Genomic DNA, 21,487 nt, shown 5'->3' with positions numbered 1-21,487 from the left:
CCCCACACACACACACACACACAAAGAACTTTTCATGATAGGTTGCATCACATGTGGTTATCAGTGCATATATAAAGAAGTTTATTTTCTGTGAACATGTTTAATTTGTGTGTGGGGGTATTGGGGATGGACCCCAGGAGCATTCTACCTCCTAGCTATACCCCCAACCCTATTTTTTATTCTTTGTTCTAAAACAGGGTCTCACTGAGTTGCAAAGGGCCTCACCAAGTAGCTGAGGCTGGCCATGAACTGCGATCCTCCTGTCTCAGCCTCCCCAGTGCTGGGATTACAAGCTGCGCCACCACGCCTGGCTTAAGAAGTTTAGTTACTGCTGTGTACACTGGAGCACACCTATAATCCTAGTACCAGGGAGGCTCAGACAGGATGATCACAGGTTCAGGGCCAGTATGCGGTCACTTGGTAAGACCTTTATTTCTTTTCTTGGGGGGGGATGGCACTGGGGATTGAACCCAGGGGCATCCCTAGCTCTGAGCAATACCCTCAGCCCTATTTTGTTTGTTTGTTTTGTTTTGTTTTGTTTTGAAACGGTTTCACAAAGTTGCAGAGGTCTTCACTAAGTTACTTAGGCTGGTCTCCAACCTATAATCCTCCTGTTTTAGCCTCCCAAGTACTGGTACTGGAATTATAAGCATGTGCTACCACTCCTAGATGAGACCCCTTCTCAAAATAAAAAGGGCTGGCAGTGTAACTCGGTGATAAGAATACCCCTGGGTTCAACCCCAGTACTTAAAAAAGAGAAAAGAAAGAAAGAAAAGAAAGAAAGAAAAGAGAAAGCAAATTTCTAAGCTGGCGTGGTGGCGCACACTTGTAATCCCAGTACTTGGGAGGCTGAGACAGGAAGATCTCGGTTTTTAGCCACCCTCAGCTACTTAGTGAGGCCCTCTGCAATTTAATGAGACCCTGTTTCAAAATAAAGAATATGAAATAGGGCTGGAATTATAGCTTGGAGGCAGAATGCCCCAGGATTCAATCCTCAGTACTATAAAAAAAAAAAAAAAAGTGAATCCCTAATTTGAGTTGGTCCATTTTAAGTTTGTTTGTTTTGCAGTACTGGGGGTTGAGCCAGGGCTGCACTACCACTGAGGTATTTGTTTATTTAGTGGTATGGGGATTGACTCGAGACTTTCTACTCCAGCCCTTTTTACTTTGAAACAGTCATGTTAAGTTACTGTGTGCTGGCCTGGAACCTTCTGTCTAAGCCTCCCAAGTATTGGGATTACAGGCATTTACCACGATGCCTGTCTTTCATATTTTTGCTTTGAAGCCTATCCTGATATGTTGCCCAGGCTAGTTTTGAATTTATAATTTTTTTGCCTTAGCCTTCCAAATGACTGGGGTTAGAGGTTTGTGCCCCCGCACCATTAAGTATATATTTTTGTGTTGATTAAGTGGGAAGAAATATGGATAGTGACTCATATGGCCTAAAATTAGAGATTGAACATGGTAATAGTATGCCTGTTAATGAACCTTTAGTAAACTAAGAAACTGAAAAGCCTTAGAACAGTTGTTTCTTGTTGAATAAAGAGTACTCTATAATGAGATACAAGATAAGCTTATTTTTTTCAGTAAACTAGAAATCACTTTTAAATGAATTTAGAATAAAAAGACTAATGAGTTACTTTAGAAAAACTATTGAAGTGATACCGAATTAGTAACAGGAGGTTTTGTTAATAATTCTTCCTAGCCTTTGTTCTAAGACGGGTGTGGGGGACAAGGAGAAATAGTACTATCCTAAACTTATTTCAATATTATTTCTTAACAGTTTCATTTCTTACAGTTTACAGCTTTTGTAGTATGAATCTTCATTATTATTATTTCCATCCTATTTTTCTGAGATTAAATTTATTCTAAGGCTCTACAGCAACCCACAAAGTAGCTTGCGCTCCTCCCTTGACCTTCTTGGGTGTAGCGGCCTTGGTTTCACCAGTCCATTTTGTAGGTCTGGGCAGTTCCCCGCCCTCCTCACACTCACTTCTCAGACAGGAATGCGCTGCCCAAGATTCGACCCTGTCAGTGACGTCCTCCACTCTGCAGGAGCTCCACTGCTACCCACCCGTCTCCCAAGATGCCGTTTTTATTCTACTAAAGAGTTTACAGGGAAGCACTCCTCTCCATTGATAAGAATAATGTACAGAAGAAGTTAATGAAGGGACTTAACACCAATTTCCTTCATATTGACCCCCCCAGCCTTACCTGGAGAGATTTTCAGGGAACCACTTGTCAGTTTGGGGTCTCTTTTTCTCTCTGACTTCCATTGGGTTATGAAAAGTTACTGCAAATTAAGCTGAGTGTGGTGGTGAACTTCCATAATCCCCATACTTAGGTGGCTTAGACAGGAGGCTCACAGGTTCCAAGCCAGCAGTAGCAATTTAGCCAGACTCAGCAACTTAATGATGCTCTCAGTAATATAGCAAGACTAGCCTGGATGTAGAATCCCTCGGAGTTCAATCCCTAGCGCCCCAAAATAAATGTAAAAATTATTGCAGATTAAGTTGTTCACCTAGGTTTGTGTGTTGTATTTATAGCCTATATTCTAATATTAATAACATCTGGTATTGGTAACTAGATACAGCCATGATCGTTTTGATAAGACACGAAATGGCATCCTTTTTGTCTGTTAATTGGCCTAAAATACACATCTCTATTACTGATATCTGTGGGAGGACAGAATTATTCTGTGCCTGTTGTTTCCTTCACAGAGAGCTAGTGGCAGCTGACAAAGAACCATGATACCTGGCTGAAACTCCAGGATGGAAGTTATGTCCAAGCCACTTTATAAAAAGCCCAGCACTGTAAATCGTACGTAATGGCTATGTGCAACTAGTTGTTAAAGTTAATAGTTTAGAAGGAAAGGTTAGCTCATAAGTGGCTGTATTCTAACTAGTATAGTAGACGGTGAGCAACTTTCTGAATCCATGGAAGGCAGGGGTGCCTGCCCATAAGTATAATGCAGTCCTTGTCAGGTCCTCGTGAGCAGCCCACACCTGGCACAGGTGACTCGGGAGAGACCGGTGCTAGACTGGAAGTTACTCTTGGTAGAAGCCCCACACTCCAAACCCAAGACGGTCAGTTTTCTTGGCGGCCTCTGCTGCCACAGTCAGACCACATCTGATCACAGAGTACTAGGTCTTGAAGGTCCCCTTGGCTGTGTGATTGCACAGGTCTTCCTCAGACCATCTCAGTGTTGCTTCCCTGCCCCAAGAAGTCCTAAATCCAGTCTATAATGATAAATTGAAAGTCATTCATATCTTATGAAAAACTGAGGCCGGGCGTGGTAGCGCATGCTTGTAATCCCAGCATTCTGGAGGTGGAGAGGTTCTTTGTGGCCAGCCTCAGCTACTTAGTGAGCCCTTTGCAACTCAATGAGACCCTGTTTCAAAATAAAGAATAAAAAATAGGGCTGGGGGGTGGAGCTTGGAGGTACAGTGCTCCTGAGTTCCATCCCTGGTACTGAAAAAAAAAAAAAAAAACCAAAAAAACAACCTGGTAGTGGATGAAAAATTAAAGCAGTGTGATTTCCTAGGATTCTAGAAAAGAGTTTTTTGGGTTCGTTTTCCTAATTAACAAGAGTATATTGGTGGTGTTGAGCAGAAGAAATTCTTAGATTGAACCCTTTGGTTCATTTTTCCAGTCCAAGTGTTGTGATGCTAGAGCAGCCCTTATTTCCACAGTTGCCTTGCTTTTATTTTTGTGGGATTTAACTTCTCTTGGCCGTAGGCCTTTTAAAATATATTTTTCAAGCCATGTGTGGTGGCGCATGCTTGTAATTCCAGTATTTGGGAGACTGAGACCAGAGGATCACAGTTTGTAAGTCTCAGCTACTTAGCGAGACCCTTCGCAAGTCAGTGAGATCTGTTTCAAAAATAAAGAGACTAAAAAATAGAGCTGGGGATGTCGCTCAGAGGTACAATGCCTCTGGGTTCAATCCCCAGCACCACACACACACACACACACACACACACACACACACACACACACACAAGTTTTGTTAGATTCTGCTAACATAAAAATTGCTAAGCCTAAGCATAAAAGTATATATATATATATATATATATATATATATATATATATATATTTTTTTTTTTTTTTTTTGGCAATACTGGGGATGGAACCCAGGGGCATTCTACCTTTTGAGCTACACTCCTAGCTCTATTTTTTATTCTTTATTTGAAACAAGGGTCTCACTAAGTTGCAGAGGGCCTCACCTTAAGTAGCTGAGGCTGGCCTCGAACCTGCTATCTTCTTGTCTCAGCTTCTCAAGTACTGGGATTAAGTGTGCACCACCATGCCCAGCTTAAAAGATTTTAAATATAAACATTCAACGTAAATAATAAAAAAAGGTTTCTAAAGCCAAGTGTGGTGGCACATACCTGTAATTCCAGTACTTGGAAGGCTGAGGCAGGGGGATCACAGGTCTAAAGTCAGCCTCAGCAACTTTGTGAGGCTTTTAGCAATTGAGCGAGACCCTGTTTCCAAATAAAAAATACAATAGGGCTGGGGGTATAGCCTGAAGTAGGATGCCCCTGGGTTCCACTCTCAGTAACACACACAGTTTCTGAGCCTCACACAGTCGCTGTCCTTGCCTCGTTCTGGAGAGCCACTTGTCTGTAGAGGACGCTGAGGGCCCTGCTCTAGGCCATGAGTTCCGCGTGCCATGGCTGTAGTCTCCCTCATACTTGGCATCCCAAACATTTGTTTCCCCTCCCTAAAAGGAAGGCAAAGGCTTGTTTTCTTCCTGCTTTGATCTTTCCTTCTCAACAAGTCAAGTGTCATTTTCTGGGAAGCTTGTGGACAGAGGCCATCTCTGTCAGAGCCAGCTCCTCCCTGTGCTTCCAGATGTCCTGCTCGTCCTGTTCTTAACACTTGGTGTATAGTTAGTGGGATGCTTGTAGAGTAGGAGCTGTTGAGGGCAGCGGCATTATCTTGGGTCTTGTCTGTATTTACTCTGGTCAGTTACCTGACAGCTAGCACAAGGATCAGTAAATGTTTATTGGAGTGAAAGGACAGGCTGTTGGTAATGACACTGTTTGGCTGTTAGGAACTATGGGAACAAAGTTAAGGCCTGCCAGGGAAGCCAGTGCCATAGACCTGGCCCCTGCTCTAAACACAAGCTTCAAGTGTGGGCTGGAATGGTAGTGCATTACTGTAGTAGTGGTGCAAACGCACGATAGGCAGAAGTGCGTCATTCTGAGTTCTTGTCTGTAATTAAATAGGTCTTACTAATGCTTAATGTTTTGTCTCATTTCTTTCAGGAATTGTTGGATAAGTATTTAATAGCCAATGCAACTAATCCAGAGAGTAAGGTCTTCTATTTGAAAATGAAGGGAGATTACTTCCGGTACCTTGCTGAAGTTGCATGTGGTGATGATCGGAAACGTAAGTATATTTGACTTATGGGTAAAGTCAAAATATGTAATAGGAAATGGGGATAAAGGTCACACTTAAATGATAGTCTAGGTCTCCAGGCTCTTTGTAATTAATATCAAGAAAGTGAAGGATGCTGGGAATGGTGGTATGCACCTGTAATCCTGGTACTTGGGAGGTAGAGGCAGTATCACAAGGTCAGCCTCAGCAACTTAGCAAGACCTTGCCTCAAAATTAAAAAAGGGCTGGGGGGTATGGATCAGTGGTAGAGCACTTCTGGGTTTAATCCTAGTACAATCAATCAATCAATCAATGGGAAAGAGAAAGAAATATTGCCTTATGTTCTCTCAGAAATAAAAATGTAGTCGTGCCCATGCCCATAATCGCAGTATTTGGAAGGCTTGAGACAGATTTGCAGGTTTGAGTGCAGCCTCAGCAAAGGAGTGAGACCCTGTTTCAAAATAAAAATAAAATAAGGCTATTACTGTGTTTTGTTTTGTTTTTGAAACCCAGGAGCATTCTACCTCTGAGCTACACCTGCAACCCTATTCATTATTATTATTTTTTTTAATTTACTTTTTTGTTTTGGTGGTACTGGGGTTCCTGGAAACCCTTCTACCTCTGGGCTGTACTCCCAGACACCTATTTTTTATATTTGTATTTGGGAACAGGGTCTCTTAAGCCAGCGAGACTGGCTTCGAACCTGCTTGATCCTCCTGTCTCCGCCTCCCAAGCATGATTACAAGCGTCCGCCACCACACCCGGCTCATTCTTTAGTTTGAAACAGGGCCTCACTAAGTAGATGAGGCTGGGTGCGAACCTGTGATCCTCCTGTCTCAGCCCCAAGTACTGGGATTACAAGCATGTGCCACCACGCCCGGCTTTACTGTGTCCTTCAAAAAATTTAAGCTCATGCATAAATTCTATAAAAAGAAGAGGAAGATAAATATTGCTTTATATTCTCAGAAATAAAAACAATCATGAATTTACTTTGAAAAATTAAGCTTATGTATGAGTTCTAGTTATAACCTGATACAATTTTTAAAATGTGCTTAATCTTTGGTTTACTATATTTTAGCCTCTGAGTTTTTTACATGTACTTAATGAATGGTTCCATATTTCACATGGAAACTCTATATACAACATGTAAACAGGATGTTGTATACAGGATGTTCTACTTTTTCTATTATGTTAATTCGTTACTTAATTTAAAGGGTTACACTTTGCTGACTAATATTTAATCACATTTCTGAGCTGGGTGTGGTGGTATACGTCTGTAATCCTAGTACTTGGGAAGCTGAGACAGATTAGGGTTTTGTTTGTTTGGTACAAGGGGTGGAACCCAGGGCCATCCCAGTTGTGACTACATCAGTATACCATTTAAGAAGGAAAGCACCATAAAGGGCAAGCTTAATCTGGGTTAGCGACAGTATCTCGAAAGCTGTCGCCACCAAATGGTCTTATAGAGAAAATATCCTTTTCAAAACATGGATATGATCAGGTCAGTGTTAAAAACACTTTCTTAGCATTATCTCCTTCCACATAGTACATCTGGATATCATGATCAGTTTTGTTTTTTGTGGTGCTGGGGATTTAATCCAGGGGCATTTTACCTCCGAGCTACATACCCAGCTCATTTTTTATTTGGAAATAGGGTCTCACCAAGTTGCTAAGGCTGGCTTTGAACCTTTGATCCTCCTCTCTCAGCCTCTCAATTAATGGAATTACGTGTGTGTGCCAGCACACTCTGCTAATCAGTGCATTCGGAGCACTGTGGCTCAGATCTGCCATCCCCATACTTGAGGGACAACGCCACAGTAAATAAATGAATGTAACCTAAGAGGTAGGTTTGGGGATGCCGCTCGGGAGCTGCTGGGCTCTCGCCCTAGTGCCCAAAGTAGTCTTCTGGGAGATTTTGTTGGTAGTGGTCTTCTTAAAGTATTGTAACACCTGGGTGGACACACCTGTAATCCCAGTGCTTGGGAGGGTGAGACAGAAGAATCAGGTTTGAGACCAGCCTCAGCAGCTTAGCAAAGCCCTGTTTCAGATTAAAAACAAAAAAGGGCTGGAGGTAGAATGCCCCTGGATTTAATATCCAGGACCAAAAAAATTAAGTCGTCTTATTATTTAGAGGAGGGGTAATCCAGTCTCTCTCTCTGTGAGAGAGAGAGAGAGAGAGAGAGAGAGAGAGAGAGAGAGAGAGACAGACACACACACACACACACACACACACACACACACACACACACACAGACATGAGGGATTGAGCCCAGATGCATTTTACCTCCAAGCCACACCCCAAGCCCTATTTTTTATTCCTTATTTTGAAACAGGGTCTCATTAAGTTGTAGAGGGCCTCACTGAGTATCTAAAGCTGCCCATGAACTTGTGATCCTCCTGTTTCAGCCTCCCAAGTTCTGGGATTTAAATGTGTGCCACCATGCCCAGCTCCGGTCAAATTTTTAATTGGTGCATTTCCAAATAATATAATTAAAAGATAGAAAAGAGAATTAAAAGATAGAAAAGAAGAAAATAATTTTAGCCCCAGAGATGGAAAAATCTGATATACCATATCATGGTTTTTTTGGAGGATTTTTTTCCTTGTACTGGGGATTGAACCAAAGGGCATTCTACCTCCAAGATGCACACACAGCCCTATTTTTAACTCTTTTTTTTTTTTTTTTTTTTTTTGGTGATACTGGGGTTCCTGGAAATTCTTCTACCCCTGGGCTACACTCCCAGACCTATTTTTTATTTGGAAACAGGGTCTCTCAAGCCAGCGAGGATGGCTTCGAACCTGTGCAATCCTCCTATCTGCACCTCCCAAGCACAGGGATTACAAGGGGATTACAAGCGTATGCCACCACGCCCGGCTTAACTCTTTATTTTATTTATTTATTTATTTATTTATTTATTTATTTATTTATTTATTTATTTATTTATTTGGTGGTACTGGGGGTGGAACCCAGAGGCTTTCTACCTCCATGCTATACTCCCAGACCTATTTTAAACTTTATTTGGAAACAGGGTCTTACTAAGTTGGTGAGAGCCTCACTAAGTAGCTGAGGCTGGCTTCGAACCTGTGTGATCCTCCTGTCTCAGCCTCCCACGCAGGGATTACAAGCCCGGCTTAACTCTTTATTTTAAAACAGGGTCTCACTAAGTAACTGAGGCTGACTACAATCCCATGATTCTCCAGTATCAGCCTCCCAAGTACTGGGATTACAAGTGTGTACCACCATGCCCAGCTAGGAGGGTTGTTTTGTTTGAACCCGGAGGCATTCTATCTCCAAGTATACCCTCAACCCTTTCTTATTTTGAAACTGTCTCTCTGAGTTGCTGAGGCTTTCCTTGAACCTGTGATCCTCCTCCTAAGTACTGGGATTACAGGCATACACCACCAAACCCAGCTTTATATTTTATTTTGAAACAGTGTCTCACTAGGTTGGTAGAAGCCTTGCTAAGTTGCTAAGGCTTGTTTTTGACCCAGCAGTTCTCTTGTCTTAGCCTCCCAAGCACTAGGATTACAGGTGTGCACCCCCATGCCTGGCTGTTTCATGTGTTTTTAAATTGATTATAAGCAAGCAGCATTATAAGTTAGTTTTTAAAAGAAGCCTGAAGAGAAAAATCTGGTTCTAAGTACAGCAAATAGCCTATGTTAATATGCTGTATACTGGATAGGTATTTTTGGTATCATGCCTTTTTCTTTTCTTCACAGAAACGATAGATAATTCCCAAGGAGCTTACCAAGAGGCATTTGATATAAGCAAGAAAGAGATGCAACCCACACACCCAATTCGCCTAGGGCTGGCTCTTAACTTTTCTGTATTTTACTATGAGATCCTTAATAACCCCGAGCTTGCCTGCACACTGGCTAAAACGGTAAGATACTTGTCCAGGAAATACACTCTTTGACTAAGGTTGTTTCAGATATCAAAGATGTTCATTTCTAGATATCTTATTTAGATGTCTAGGGGGAATTTCTTCTGTATTTATGTTATTTATGTGGATATCTTCCTTTTTTTTTTTTCGGGCCTGGGGATGGAACCCAGAGGCATTTGATCTGAGCTACACCCCCTGCCCTATTTTTTATTCTTTATTTTTGAAACAGGGTTTCACTAAGTTGCAGAGGGCCTCACTAAGTAGCTGAGGCTGGCCAGGAACTGCGATCCTCCTGTCTCAGCCTCCTGAATGCTGGGATTACAAGTGTGTGCCACCACGCTTGCGCGGCTGGATATGTTCTTTTTATTACCATTTTGCCCAGCTGCTTTTACCCTTAACACTGTGCGCTCTTCTGAGCAGTCCTGATCTGGCCAACGAGCATATAAGGCAGAATAGTCAAAGAAAGTATGACTGACTGTAGGGAGAAACCAGATTGGAAGGCAAACCCCGCCAGGCTTGGCCCTAGAATATCCACATTCCCCAGGCGCTTGAGATGCTAAAGAGAACGGCGTGGTGGCGCACGCCTGTAATCCCAGCATTCAGGAGGCGGAGACCAGGGGATTGCGGTTCTCGGACAGCCTCAGCTACTTAGCAAGGCCCTTTGCAACTCAGTGAGATCCTGTTTCAAAAATAAAAAGACTAAGTGGGCGTGGTGGGACACGCTTGTAGTCCCAGCATTCGGAAGACTGAGATAGGATTGCACAGGTTTGAAGCCAGCCTCAGCTACTTAGCGAGGCTCTCAGCAACCTAGACGCTGTTTCCAAATAAAGTATAAAATAGGTCTGGGAGTATAGCCTGGGGGCAGAAAGCCCATGGGTTCCACCCATTACCACAGTAAGTAAGTAAGTAAGTAAACAAACAAACTAACTAACTAACTAAAACTAGGACTGGGGGTGTAGCTCGGAGGTACAGTGCCCCTGGGGTCCATCCCCGGTACCACAAAAAAAGGAAAGGAAGGGAGGGAGGGAGGGAGGGAAAAGAATAGGGATTCTGTTAAGCTTTGCCATTGCACTGTGTCCTGTGACAGAACCAAGAGCGCTTGTGTACGGAAGAATACGTAGCTTTGTGGTGTCAGGTCACACTCACGAGCTCTTTAACCGGGAGAGCGGTTCCAGGAGTGAGTGTGTCTGTTTTATAAAGTGGTCTGTAGCTGCAGGCTGGCCGCTCTGTCCGTGTGAATATCGCTTACCATGGATGCTCATACTTGCCAGGCTTTTGATGAGGCCATTGCAGAGCTGGATACACTGAATGAAGACTCCTACAAAGACAGCACCCTCATCATGCAGTTGCTGAGAGACAACCTAACAGTGAGTGTTCACTCTTTCATTTTCTCTCCAGAAAGAGTAAAACAAAAACAAAAATGGTTTTATTTAGGGCTACTTGTCTGCCTTTGGTGGAAATTATATAAGAACTGTACTTCCTAGAAGATGAATATCAGATGCATAATTAAAAACTGTAGGCAGTTTTCTTTCCAGTGAATAGCCATTCTATCAGGCCATCTTAGGAAGATACTAAAATTGAAGAAACTCAGTATCAACATTACTATTTATTAATTTATTTATTTTTGTGCTGGGGATTGAACCCAGGAGTATTCACCTCCAAACTGTACCCTTGGCCTAGTTTGTTTGTTTTTAATTTGTATTTGTAGTACTGGGGATTGAACCCAGAGGCTTCTACCTCCCGGCTATATCCTCAGCCCTATTTTATTATTTATTTTGAAACAAAGTCTCACTAAGTTGCAGAGGGCCTCACAAGTTGCTGAGGCTGGCTGCAAACCTGCAATCTTCCTGTCTCAGACTCCCAAGCACTGGGATTACAAGTGTGTGCCACCATGCCTGGCTTTTTTTTTTTTTTTTGAAACAGGGTCTTGCTAGGTTGATGAGAGTCTCACTACTTGCTGAAGCTGTCCTCAAACCTGTGGTCCTCCTGTCTCAGCCTCCCAAACACTGGGATAATAAGTGTAAACCATCATGCCCAGCCAACATTACTGTTTCATTGGGATGAAGATGTTGATAAATTATGTTAACGTAGAATTATGTAGTTTTAGTCTTTCCTTTCTTTGGGTAAATTAGCTATAGCAAACAAGGGACTATATAGGTGTCAAGGCTTTCCCAGAATCACCTGAAGTACTATGCTCTAATAAAAGTTTATTTTATGAAGCTAGGTGTGGTGGCACATGCCTGTAATCCCATTACTTGGGAGGCTGAGATAGGAGGAATGCCAATTTGAGGCCAGCCTCAGCAGCATAATGAGACCCTGTTTCAAAATATAAAATAAACTGGGCCTGTAATCCCAGTATTTGGGAGGCTGAGACAGGAGGATCACAGGTTCAAAGACAGCCTCAGTAAGCAGTGAGACTTTCATTAACCTAGCAAGATCCTGTTTCTAAATAAATACAATCAGGCTGGGTATAAAGCTCGAAGAGAATGCCTCTAGGTTCAATACCCAGGATCACCAACAAAATTTATTTTTTAATTTTTAATTTTTATTTTTTTTGGGTGGTACTGGGGTTCCTGGAAGCCCTTCTACCTCTGGGCTACACTCCCAGACCTATTTTATACTTTTTTTATTTTTGGAAACAGGGTCTCTTAAGCCAGCGCGGCTGTCTTCGAACCTGCACAATCCTCCTGTCTCCGCCTCCCAAGCGCGGGGATTACAAGCGTGCGCCACCACGCCCGGCAACCAACAAAATTTAAATAAATAATAAATAAATAAAATTAAAGGGCTGGGGGTGTATCTTGGATGTGGAATTCCCTCGGGTTCAATTCTTCGTACCAAAAAGAATTTACTTTGTGAATTACACATGATATTCAGTAAGCATCTGATAGAGAGTAAACCTGGATCTAAGATTTATTCTACTCTGGTTTTGGCCAATACGCCTCTGTTTTTGCCTTTCTTGTTATTTTTCTCCCTGCCTCTTGGTTAGGCAGTCGATAGAAGTGCACGACCTTTTGTCAGTGTCACAAAGTACCTGAGACTGAACAGTTTAAGAGCAGGGAAGGTTCCATTTGGCTCCTGGCTTCGGTGCATGGTAGCTTGACTCTTGCTTGGAGCCTGTGGTAGCATAGTATATCGTGGCGGGAGCGTGTTGGGAATCCTGGTTAGCAGGAGAGGCAGCAAGAGAGACAGGCAGAGCTAGGGTCCAGGAGTCCCTCAAGGGCACAACCCCAGGACCGAATTCCACCAGCCACACTCCCCTTCCTGAAGGTCCCAGTCTCCAGTAGTGCCAAGGGTTGGGGACCAAGGCCTTATGCTGCTAGGCCTTTGGGAGCATTTCACACCCAGAGTGCAACAGGAAACGAGTAAGTAAAGGTGCAGCTCGTGTAAGCATTCTTCTATAGGTCGAGTAAGTTTGATAGGATGCTATTTTGGGTTTAACAAAAATACAAGAAAGGAATAAGCATTCAGGAGGCTGAGACCAGAGGATTACGGTTCACGAACAGCCTCAGCTACTTAGTGAGACCCTGTTTCAAAATAAGGAATAAGGCCGGGCGTGGTGGCGCACGTTTGTAATCCCCGCGCTTGGGAGGCAGAGACAGGAGGATCGCGCAGGTTTGAAGCCAGCCACGCTGGCTTAAGAGACCCTGTTTCCAAATAAAAATATACAAAATAGGTGTCTGGGAGTGTAGCCCAGAGGTGGAAGGGCTTCCAGGAACCCCAGTACCACCAAAATAATAATAATAATTAATAATAATAACAACAACAACAACAAAATAAAGAATAAAAAATAGGCAGGGGATGTAGCTCAGAGGTTGAATGCCTCTGGGTTCCCTCCCCAGACCTACAAAAAAAGAAGGAAAGAAAGAGAATGAATGGTGTGTGTGTGTGTGTGTGTGTGTGTGTGTGTGTGTGTGTGTGTGAGAGAGAGAGAGAGAGAAGAGAGAGGGGGGGAGAGAGAGAGAGAGAGAGAGAGAGAGACCCCCAGTCCTATTTTATTTTTTAGTTTGAAACAGGGCCTCACTAGGTTGCTGAAAGCTGGCCTTAAACCTGCAATCCTCCTATTTTAGCCTCCCGAGTACTGGGATTAAGAGCATGTGCTACTACGCCTGGTTAAAATTATATTTAAATACTGTTTTGACAGCCGGCATCAGAGCTTGCCTTGAGGCAAGGCTGCTACTGGGGCTTCCGAGTCTGGGATCGGAGCCTGCCAAGGGGTTAGGCCAGTACCGGGGCCAGCGAGACTGAGATCGGAGCCTGCCGTGAGGCAAGGCCGGTGCTGGGGCCTCCGAGGCCAGGATAGGAATCTGTCGAGGGGTTAGGCCGGTGCCAGGGTCAGTGAGGCTGGGGCGGAGCCTGCCTTGAGGCTAGGCTGGTGCTGGGGCCACCAAGGCCGGGATCGGAGCCAGCCGAGGGGTTAGGCCGATGTTGGGGCCAGCGAGGCCAGAATCGGGGCCTCCCATGAGGCAAGGCCGCTGCTTGAGCCAGCGAGGTCTGGATCAGTCCACCGGGTAGCCAATCCACTACTGGGGCCGTCAAGACTGGGATCGGTACTTGGCAACACGGCATGCACAGAGAAATATTGCAGAAAATAAAAACCAGATGCTTCCCCTAATCAGCAATAACTAGGAGGAAAGGGGCAACAGGAAGAGGTCGAGCTATAGAAAGGGCCTTGTAGTGAAGCAACTAAGGTGACCAATCAGAGGGTATGGAATAGGGGAGGACGGAGCCTCTTTAAAATGCAGGAGGTACATAAACAAACGTATCAGAGTTAATCACCAAACAAGCATGGGATCGAGGGAGGGGGAGGGAATGGGATGGGGGCTGGATGAGGGCTAATTGGATGATGTGTGCTTGTATATCCTCTCAAGTCTTGTACTCCAATGTGATATATGATTACAATGCACCAATAAAAATTTAAAAACATACTGCTTTGAGAAGAGTGTTGGGTTGAAATTAAAGTGCTTACATTTTGTTTTGTTTATGTGCTGGGGATCAAAGCTGGGGCTTTTGCACATTCTAGGCAATTGATCTGCCACTGAGTATACCCCAGCTCTGCGCTGCTTTCTTGGGGGAGGAGTGAGGGCTGAACCCAGGGGCATTTTACCTCTGACTACATCACCCAGCCCTTTTTATTTTTTCTTTCAAAAAAGGGTCTCACTCAGTTACTGGGGCTGGTCTTGAACCTACAGTCATCCTGTCTTAGCCTCCCCAAGTACTGGGATTAGAGGTGTGTGTTAGCGTGCCAGGCTTCTACACTACTTTTTTGTGTGTGTTGGGGGGGTGATACTGAGGATTGAATCCAGAGACATTCTATCTCTGAGCTATACTCCCAGCTCTATTTTTTTTTTTTTTTTTTTTTTTTGGTGTGGGTCTGGGATGGAACTCAGGGGCATTCAACCTCCAGGCTACACCCCTAGCCCAATTTTTAATTTTGAAACAGGGTCTCACTAAGTTACAGAGGGCATTACTAAGTAACTGAGGCTGTCTGTGAACCGCAATTCTCCAGTCTCAGCCTCCCAAATGCTGGGATTATAAGCGTGTGCTACCACACCCGCCTTATTTTATTTTGAAACAGTCTCACTAAGTTGTGAAGGGCCTAAGTTACTGAGGCTGCCTTGAACCTGAGGTCCTCCCGTCTCGGCCCTCCAAGTACTGGGATTATAGGCATGTGCTGCCATGCCCGGCTCCTACATTACTTTAGAGCCAACTGTAAAAATGAACTTGAAGAGTGTGTGTGTGGTGGGGTGTGTGTGTGTGAGTGAGAGTGAGACAGAGAGCGCGCCGTAGTGAAAGGTGTGTGAGGCTCTCCTTTGGGAAAGGTGGTAAGCTTCAGAATGTTGACAAGAACTTCATTCTTGCTCAGCCTCTATTTGAGGAATTTACTGCGCTCAGCACTATGTTGTGATATAATAATGGGACGTGATAGAGTTGTCTGAATTAGAAATAGTAATTCAGTGTGGTTCTTTTTTCTCCTAGTTATGGACGTCAGACAGCGCAGGAGAAGAGTGTGATGCAGCAGAAGGGGCAGAAAACTAAGTGGCAGCAGAGGGCGCGCCCTTCCTCCCTCCCCGAGACCTTTCACCATCTCCGTTCCCGTCCCACTCGGATCTCCTAGCGCAGAGCGAGCCGCTCGTGCACGGGGTCCGCTGTCGATAGTCTCCTCACGCCGCAGCTTTGGGGAACCCCATCCTGATCTGTGTTTGTCTGGGCCTTCCTGGTGTGCAGTTACTGCTGTAGAAAAGTATTAATAGCTTCATTTCACACCAACACAAGTCACTTCCAAACACTCAGTAGAGGACTGAAACGTATCTGGTGTTTAAGTAATCTGAACCAGTTCTGCAAGTGACTGTGTTTTGTATTACTGTGAAGCTAAGAAAATGTAGTTAATTACAATTTAAAGAGTGTTCTCCATAACTTCTTAATTTCTGCATTCCCTCCCTTATTCTTTGGGGGTTTCCTTTCAGTAAGCAACTTGCCCACACTCTTCCAGAAGTAGTACGCGTATGAGTGGGGAAGCACCTGACGCCCTGGCTGGGCACACGTTGCAGCGCCTTCTCTCAGCGTGGAGGTCGTGTCTGTCCGTGACAGCAGGGCGTTTCCTTGTTCACTCTTCATTTGCTGCTGTTGAAGTCGACAACTTCCCTTCCCAATAAAAACTCACTCACACCTCCTGCCTTTGTAGTTCTGGTATTCACTTTACTATGTAATAGAAGTAGCATGTTGCTGCCAGAATACAAGCATTGCTTTTGGCAAATTAAAATGCATGTCATTTCTTAATACACTAGAAAGGGGAATAAAAGTACACAAGTCCAAGTCTAAAACGTTAGTACTTTTCCATGCAGATTTGTGCACATGTGAGAGGGTGTCCCGTTTGTCTAGTGATTGTTCTTTAGAGTTGGGCCACTATCGTGTGTTTCTAATCATTGGCTGTAGTCCCAAAAATGCCTTGTGAAAATGTTATGCCCTAGGTAACAGCAGAGTAACTAAATAAAATTACATTTTATAGAACCATTTACTATGGCTTTGTAACAGTTGTATACTCATATTTTAAGGGACAGGTGAATTTACTACTTTCTGAAGTTTATTGAGACTTCCCTTTATCTTGTGTGAAATGTAGTAGTGATGCCCAGATGTCTGCGTTGTGCTACATTTTTCAGGGGTTCCTGGAAACGTGTAAAATTGGACCACAGTTCCTTAGTGTTTACCATAGATCAGTCTCGTGGTCCATCTCCTCCTTTCAGATGTGAATGACATCTGGCTAAGTGTCATGGAATAAAGTGGACATTTTAAACTAGACAGGCCAGTTCTGTGGTTGTGAGCGCCTTGGCTGGGGTCGGCGTTGCGCTTCGGCGAGCTTTCAGACAGCGCTACCAGGTCCAGAGCGCCTCGCTTACTTTCCAAATGTTTTTCTTTGCAGCCTCTCAGTTTTGCCACTCCTGACTTCTAAGTAATGTAGGTATTACAGTCACGGTGGCTGTTTTATTGACCTGTCCTTTATTTTATTATTATTATTATTATTATTATTATTATTATTATTATTATTTATTTATTTATTTATTTTTGTGGTGGTATGGGGTTCCTGAAAGCCCTTCTACCTCTGGGCTACACTCCCAGACCTATTTTATATTTTTATTTGGAAACAGGGTCTCTTAAGCCAGCGTGGCTGACTTCGAACCTGCATGATCTTCCTGTCTCCTCCTCCCAAGCGCGGGGATTACAAGCGTGCGCCACCACGCCCGGCTTGACCTGTCTTTTAAATATTGATTTGAGACATGTGGGGAAGGAAAAGGCAGAACTCTGCAGATGCGGTGGGACAGGCCTGTAATCCTACTCACTACTTGGAGAGGATCAGACAGAATCATATGTTCAAGACCAACCTCAATAACTTAGCGAGGCCCTCAGCAACCTAGTGAGACCCTGATTCAGAAAATAAAGAATGCTGGGAGGATAGCTCAGAAGTAGAGAGCCTCTGGGTTCAATCTCTAATACCACCACCAAAAAAATAAACAGAATGCAATAGTACTTTGGAAGCCAGGCGAGGTGGCGCACACTTGCAATCCCAGCATTCGGGAGGCTGAGACTGGAGGATCGCGGTTTGCGGACAGCCTCAGCTACTTAGGCCCTCTGCAACTTAGTGAGACCCAGTTTCAAATTAAAGAATAAAAAAACTAGGGCAGGTGGTGTAGCTCAAAGGTCAAATACACCTGGGTTCCATCCCCAGACCTGCAAAAAAAAAAAAAAAAATACTTTGGATAGAACCTATTAAAGTTGGACTGGGGTTATAACTAGCTTGGTGGTAGCCATGGTTAAACCTTCTCTTGAGCTTACCTTCTGAGATTTACAATTTGTACTTTGCTGGGCGTGGTGGCTCACACTTGTAATCCCTGCGCTTGGGAGGCGGAGACAGGAGGATCACACAGGTTCGAAGCCAGTGTGCTGGCTTAAGAGACTCTGTTTCCAAATAAAAAAATATAAAAATAGGTCTGGGAGTATACTCCGGAGGTAGAAAGGTTTCCAGGAACCCCAGTACCTAAATAAATAAATAAAACTTGCACTTTTTTTTGGGGGGGGCGGTGTCACTAGGAAGTGACCCAGGGCATTCTACCGCTAAGCTACATCTTCAGCCCTATATGTTTGTTTATGGAACTGGGGATTGAACCCGGGGGGAATTCTATCTCCAACCTACACCCCTAGCCCTATTTTTTCTTTTATTTTGAAACAGGGTCTCACTAAGTTGCTGAGGCAGGCCAAAAAATCTGTGATCCTCCTGACTCAGCCTCCCAAGTACTGGGATTACAAGCATACACCACTGGAGGTACCACAGAGGCTTTCTACCTCCGGGCTATACTCCCAGACCTATTTTATATTTTATTTGGAAACAGGGTCTCACTAAGTTGCTGAGAGCCTCACTAAGTAGCTGAGGCTGGCTTCAAACCTGCACGATCCTCCTGTCTCAGCCTCCCAAGCGCGGGGATGACAAGCGTACGCCACCACGCCCGGCTTATTTTTTGGTTTTGAAACAGGTTGTCAGAAAGTTGCTGAAGGTCTTCCTAAAATGCTGAGACTGGCCTCGAAGCTGTGATCCTCTTGTGTCAGCCTTCCCAGTGGTGGGGTCACCATACTTGCCTTGAGCTTGTTTTTGTGGTTAAGAAAGTTAAAATGGCTGAGAGTACACCTCAGGGGTTGAATGCCCCTGGTTCAGTCCCACTGATGAAGGCTGGCATTCTACCTTGGAGCTGTACCTCCAGCTCAAATGTTATATCTTGTATTTTGAAACAGAGTCTTGCTAAATTGAAACAGCCTTTTGTTAACTTGAAAACTGTGATGAAGGCTGTGTTCTAGAATTATAAATTGGTCATAATTTTACTGTTGAGAATAGTTTTTTTTTCATACAGAGATTCTTTTTTCTTTGTTTTTTTCCAGCAATATATCACAACCTTGGCCTAAGACTACCAGACTCATGGCAGCATCTGGATTTTGCAGAAGCTAAAAGCTTTTATGCAATACAGATTAAGTGGGGTTGAAACCAGATTGAGTCCTGAATAAAATTACTGTTCCAGGCTCCTAAATTATTTTTGCTGAAATACATGCTCTCAGGAATATCTGGATTCTTATGCAAATGCTCATTAATAGAGTTTAGTAGTAGTAGTAGTAAGTAGTAGTAGTAGTAGTAGTAGTAGTAGTAGTAATTTTTTGTGGTATTGGGGATGGAACTCAGGGGCATTCTACCTCTTAAGAGACAACCCCAGCCCAATTTTTTGTTCTTTATTATTTTGAAACAAAGTCTTACTGAGTTGCAGAGGGCTTCACTAAGTAGCTGACGCTAGCCACAAACTGCAAACCTCCTGCCTCAGCCTCCCAAATGTTGGGATTACAAGTGTGCGCCCCCATGCTCAGCTAATAGAGTTTATTTTAATTTGAGCCAAAGACATTAAGAATTTCATTGCTAGCCGGGTATGGTGGCTTGTAAGCCTAGTACTTGGGAGGCTGAGACAGGAGGATCACAGGTTCGCAGCCAGCCTCAGCTACTTAGTGAGGCCCTCCATAACTTAGACCCTGTTTCAAAATAAAGAATAAAAATAGGGCTGGTTGCCGGGCGTGGTGGCGCACGCTTGTAATCCCCGCGCTTGGGAGGTGGAGACAGGAGGATCGCGCAGGTTCGAAGCCAGCCGTGCTGGCGTAAGAGACCCTGTTTCAAAAATATAAAATAGGTCTGGGAGTGTAGCCGGTGGGAGTGTAGCCTGGAGGTAGAAGGGCTTCCAGGAACCCCAGTACCACCAAAAAAAAAAAAAATAGGGCTGGGGTGTAGCTCAGAGGTAGAATGGTCCTGGGTTTTATCCCCAGTACCACAAAAAAAAATTAGTTTTTAATAAAAATTTGCGCCTGTATTTTTAAAAATTACAATTTTGCTTTCTGGGACTGCGGTATAACTTTCTGTGACAGGTGACCGTTTTAAACACTTGATAGTGTTAGTGTAAGGTTGAGATGTGTAGCCTGGTTTTCTTTTTACTACCAGAGGTGTAGAGTTAACCACTAAGTAGCTCATGTCAATCTTCCATTTCTGTGGATGTGTGCTCCTTGAAGCCCTTCAGAAGTTCCTGCTGCTGGTTCGAAGCCAGCCGCACGCGCTGGCTTAGGAGACCCTGTTTCCAAATAAAAATGTAAAAATAGGTCTGGGAGTGTAGCCCGGAGATAGAAGGGCTTCCAGGAACCCCAGTACCACCAAAAAAAAAAAAAAAAGAAAAAAGAAGTTCCTGCTGCTCACTTAACCTGTGTAACTGGTTCCACCATCCAACCAGAACAACTAGGGTCTTGTGTGTGCGCGTGCGCGCATGCTGAGGATTGAACCCAGAAGCATTTTACGTCTAAGCTATACCCCCAGCCCAATTTTATTTCTTGTTTAGGAGTAGTCCACGTTGCTGAGCATGGTGGTATGCACTTGTGATATCAGCATTCAGGAGGCTGAGACAGGAGGAGGATCATGGTTCACAGTCTCAGCTACTTAGGCCCTTTTGCAACTCAGTGGAACCCGGTTTCAGAATAAAGAGTGAAAAATAGGGTTGGGGGTGCCTCTCGGAGGTAAAATGCCCCTGGGTTCCATCCCCAGTACTGCAAAAAAAAAAAAAAATTTTTTTTTTTTTTTAAAGAAACAGTCCAAGTTGCTGAGAGCCTCTCTGTGATCCTACTGTCTCAGCCTCCCAAACACTGGGATTATGGGCGTGGGCCACCACACCTGGCAAACTCAGTATCTTCCCGAGACCAGTGTGCTTGCTCTCCATTTCCTATCGATATTACTAGGCTTTATTTTTGCTCATCTGGAATTAGTATGGAGTTCTCGTCCTCCATTTTAGCCTGTAGGTGAGCCATTCTCTGATACCTGTCATTCGTTCAGGTTTTCTGGGACTGGTGAGAACCATGGAGGATTCGCTGGCAGGATTTCTGGAGACTTCTGGGGCCGATGGCAACGCCACAGCTGTGGATCTGGAGCAAATGGGACAGGATGAGTAGTCCTTTTTGGAACAGCTTGTCCCCGTAACTACCACGAGAGAGAGAGTGTGATCTAGTGTTGGAAAGAGGACCATTCTCAGAGATGGCGTCCATGTTCATGCAGTCCCTTACTAGGTAAATATATGGAGTGCTTGTTAGGAGTTCCAGTCTGTACTGGGTACTAGAACTTTCACCTATGCTGCTTTATGGCTGCGGCCTTAGATTCTGTTTTCTTAGCTATAAAAGGTTTATAGCCCTGTACTAAAAAGTGCTACCTATGAGCCAGTGTGTGAAACTGCGTCAGTGTGTAAAGGGTGGTGGACCTATGTAGCTGCGGTGGGATGCTCTGGAGGGAGGAGGAGTAGCAGGACAGCCTAATTTCAGAACTGGAAAGTTGGATAAAGTGAAAACCATCCACGCTGAGCAGACCTATTGCCCTAGATTCTCAAGGACATAAGGCACAAAAAGAAAATGACAGTGTAACTTGGGAATGCAAAGTTGAAAAAAATTAAACGGTTTTGCTTCTAATTAGCATCCTGTGATGGAATACAGCAGGGAAAAGTCATTCTGTTGAAATAAGTGAAGGGAAACCAGGACTCAGAGAACCAGCGCCAAGAAGAAATGCCTTTGTTTCTCTATGGTCAAGGGTTAACTGTGCCAAGCGCGGCGGTGCACACTTGGGAGGCTGGGACGGGAATTTCGCAGGTTGGAGGACAGACTGCGACCAAGCGAG

General features: G+C 44.1%; 1 protein-coding gene across 1 annotated transcript in view; it reads left to right on the top strand.

Annotated features, from left to right (window-relative positions):
• YWHAQ (tyrosine 3-monooxygenase/tryptophan 5-monooxygenase activation protein theta) overlaps positions 1–15,469 on the top strand; it is a 37,339-nt gene extending 21,870 nt beyond the window's left edge. The window contains exons 3-6 of the mRNA XM_080711578.1: positions 5,274–5,397; positions 9,104–9,267; positions 10,539–10,634; positions 15,244–15,469. Of these exons, the coding sequence (XP_080567704.1) occupies positions 5,274–5,397; positions 9,104–9,267; positions 10,539–10,634; positions 15,244–15,303 (444 nt within the window). The 3' untranslated portion in view covers positions 15,304–15,469. The remainder of the gene's footprint in view (positions 1–5,273; positions 5,398–9,103; positions 9,268–10,538; positions 10,635–15,243) is intronic.
• Positions 15,470–21,487: the final 6,018 nt, after the last annotated feature.

The sequence above is a fragment of the Muscardinus avellanarius genome, assembly GCF_963383645.1.
Source record: "Muscardinus avellanarius genome assembly, chromosome: 15".
Classification (NCBI taxonomy): Eukaryota; Metazoa; Chordata; class Mammalia; order Rodentia; family Gliridae; genus Muscardinus; species Muscardinus avellanarius.
This window is presented reverse-complemented; position numbering and strand designations above follow the sequence as displayed.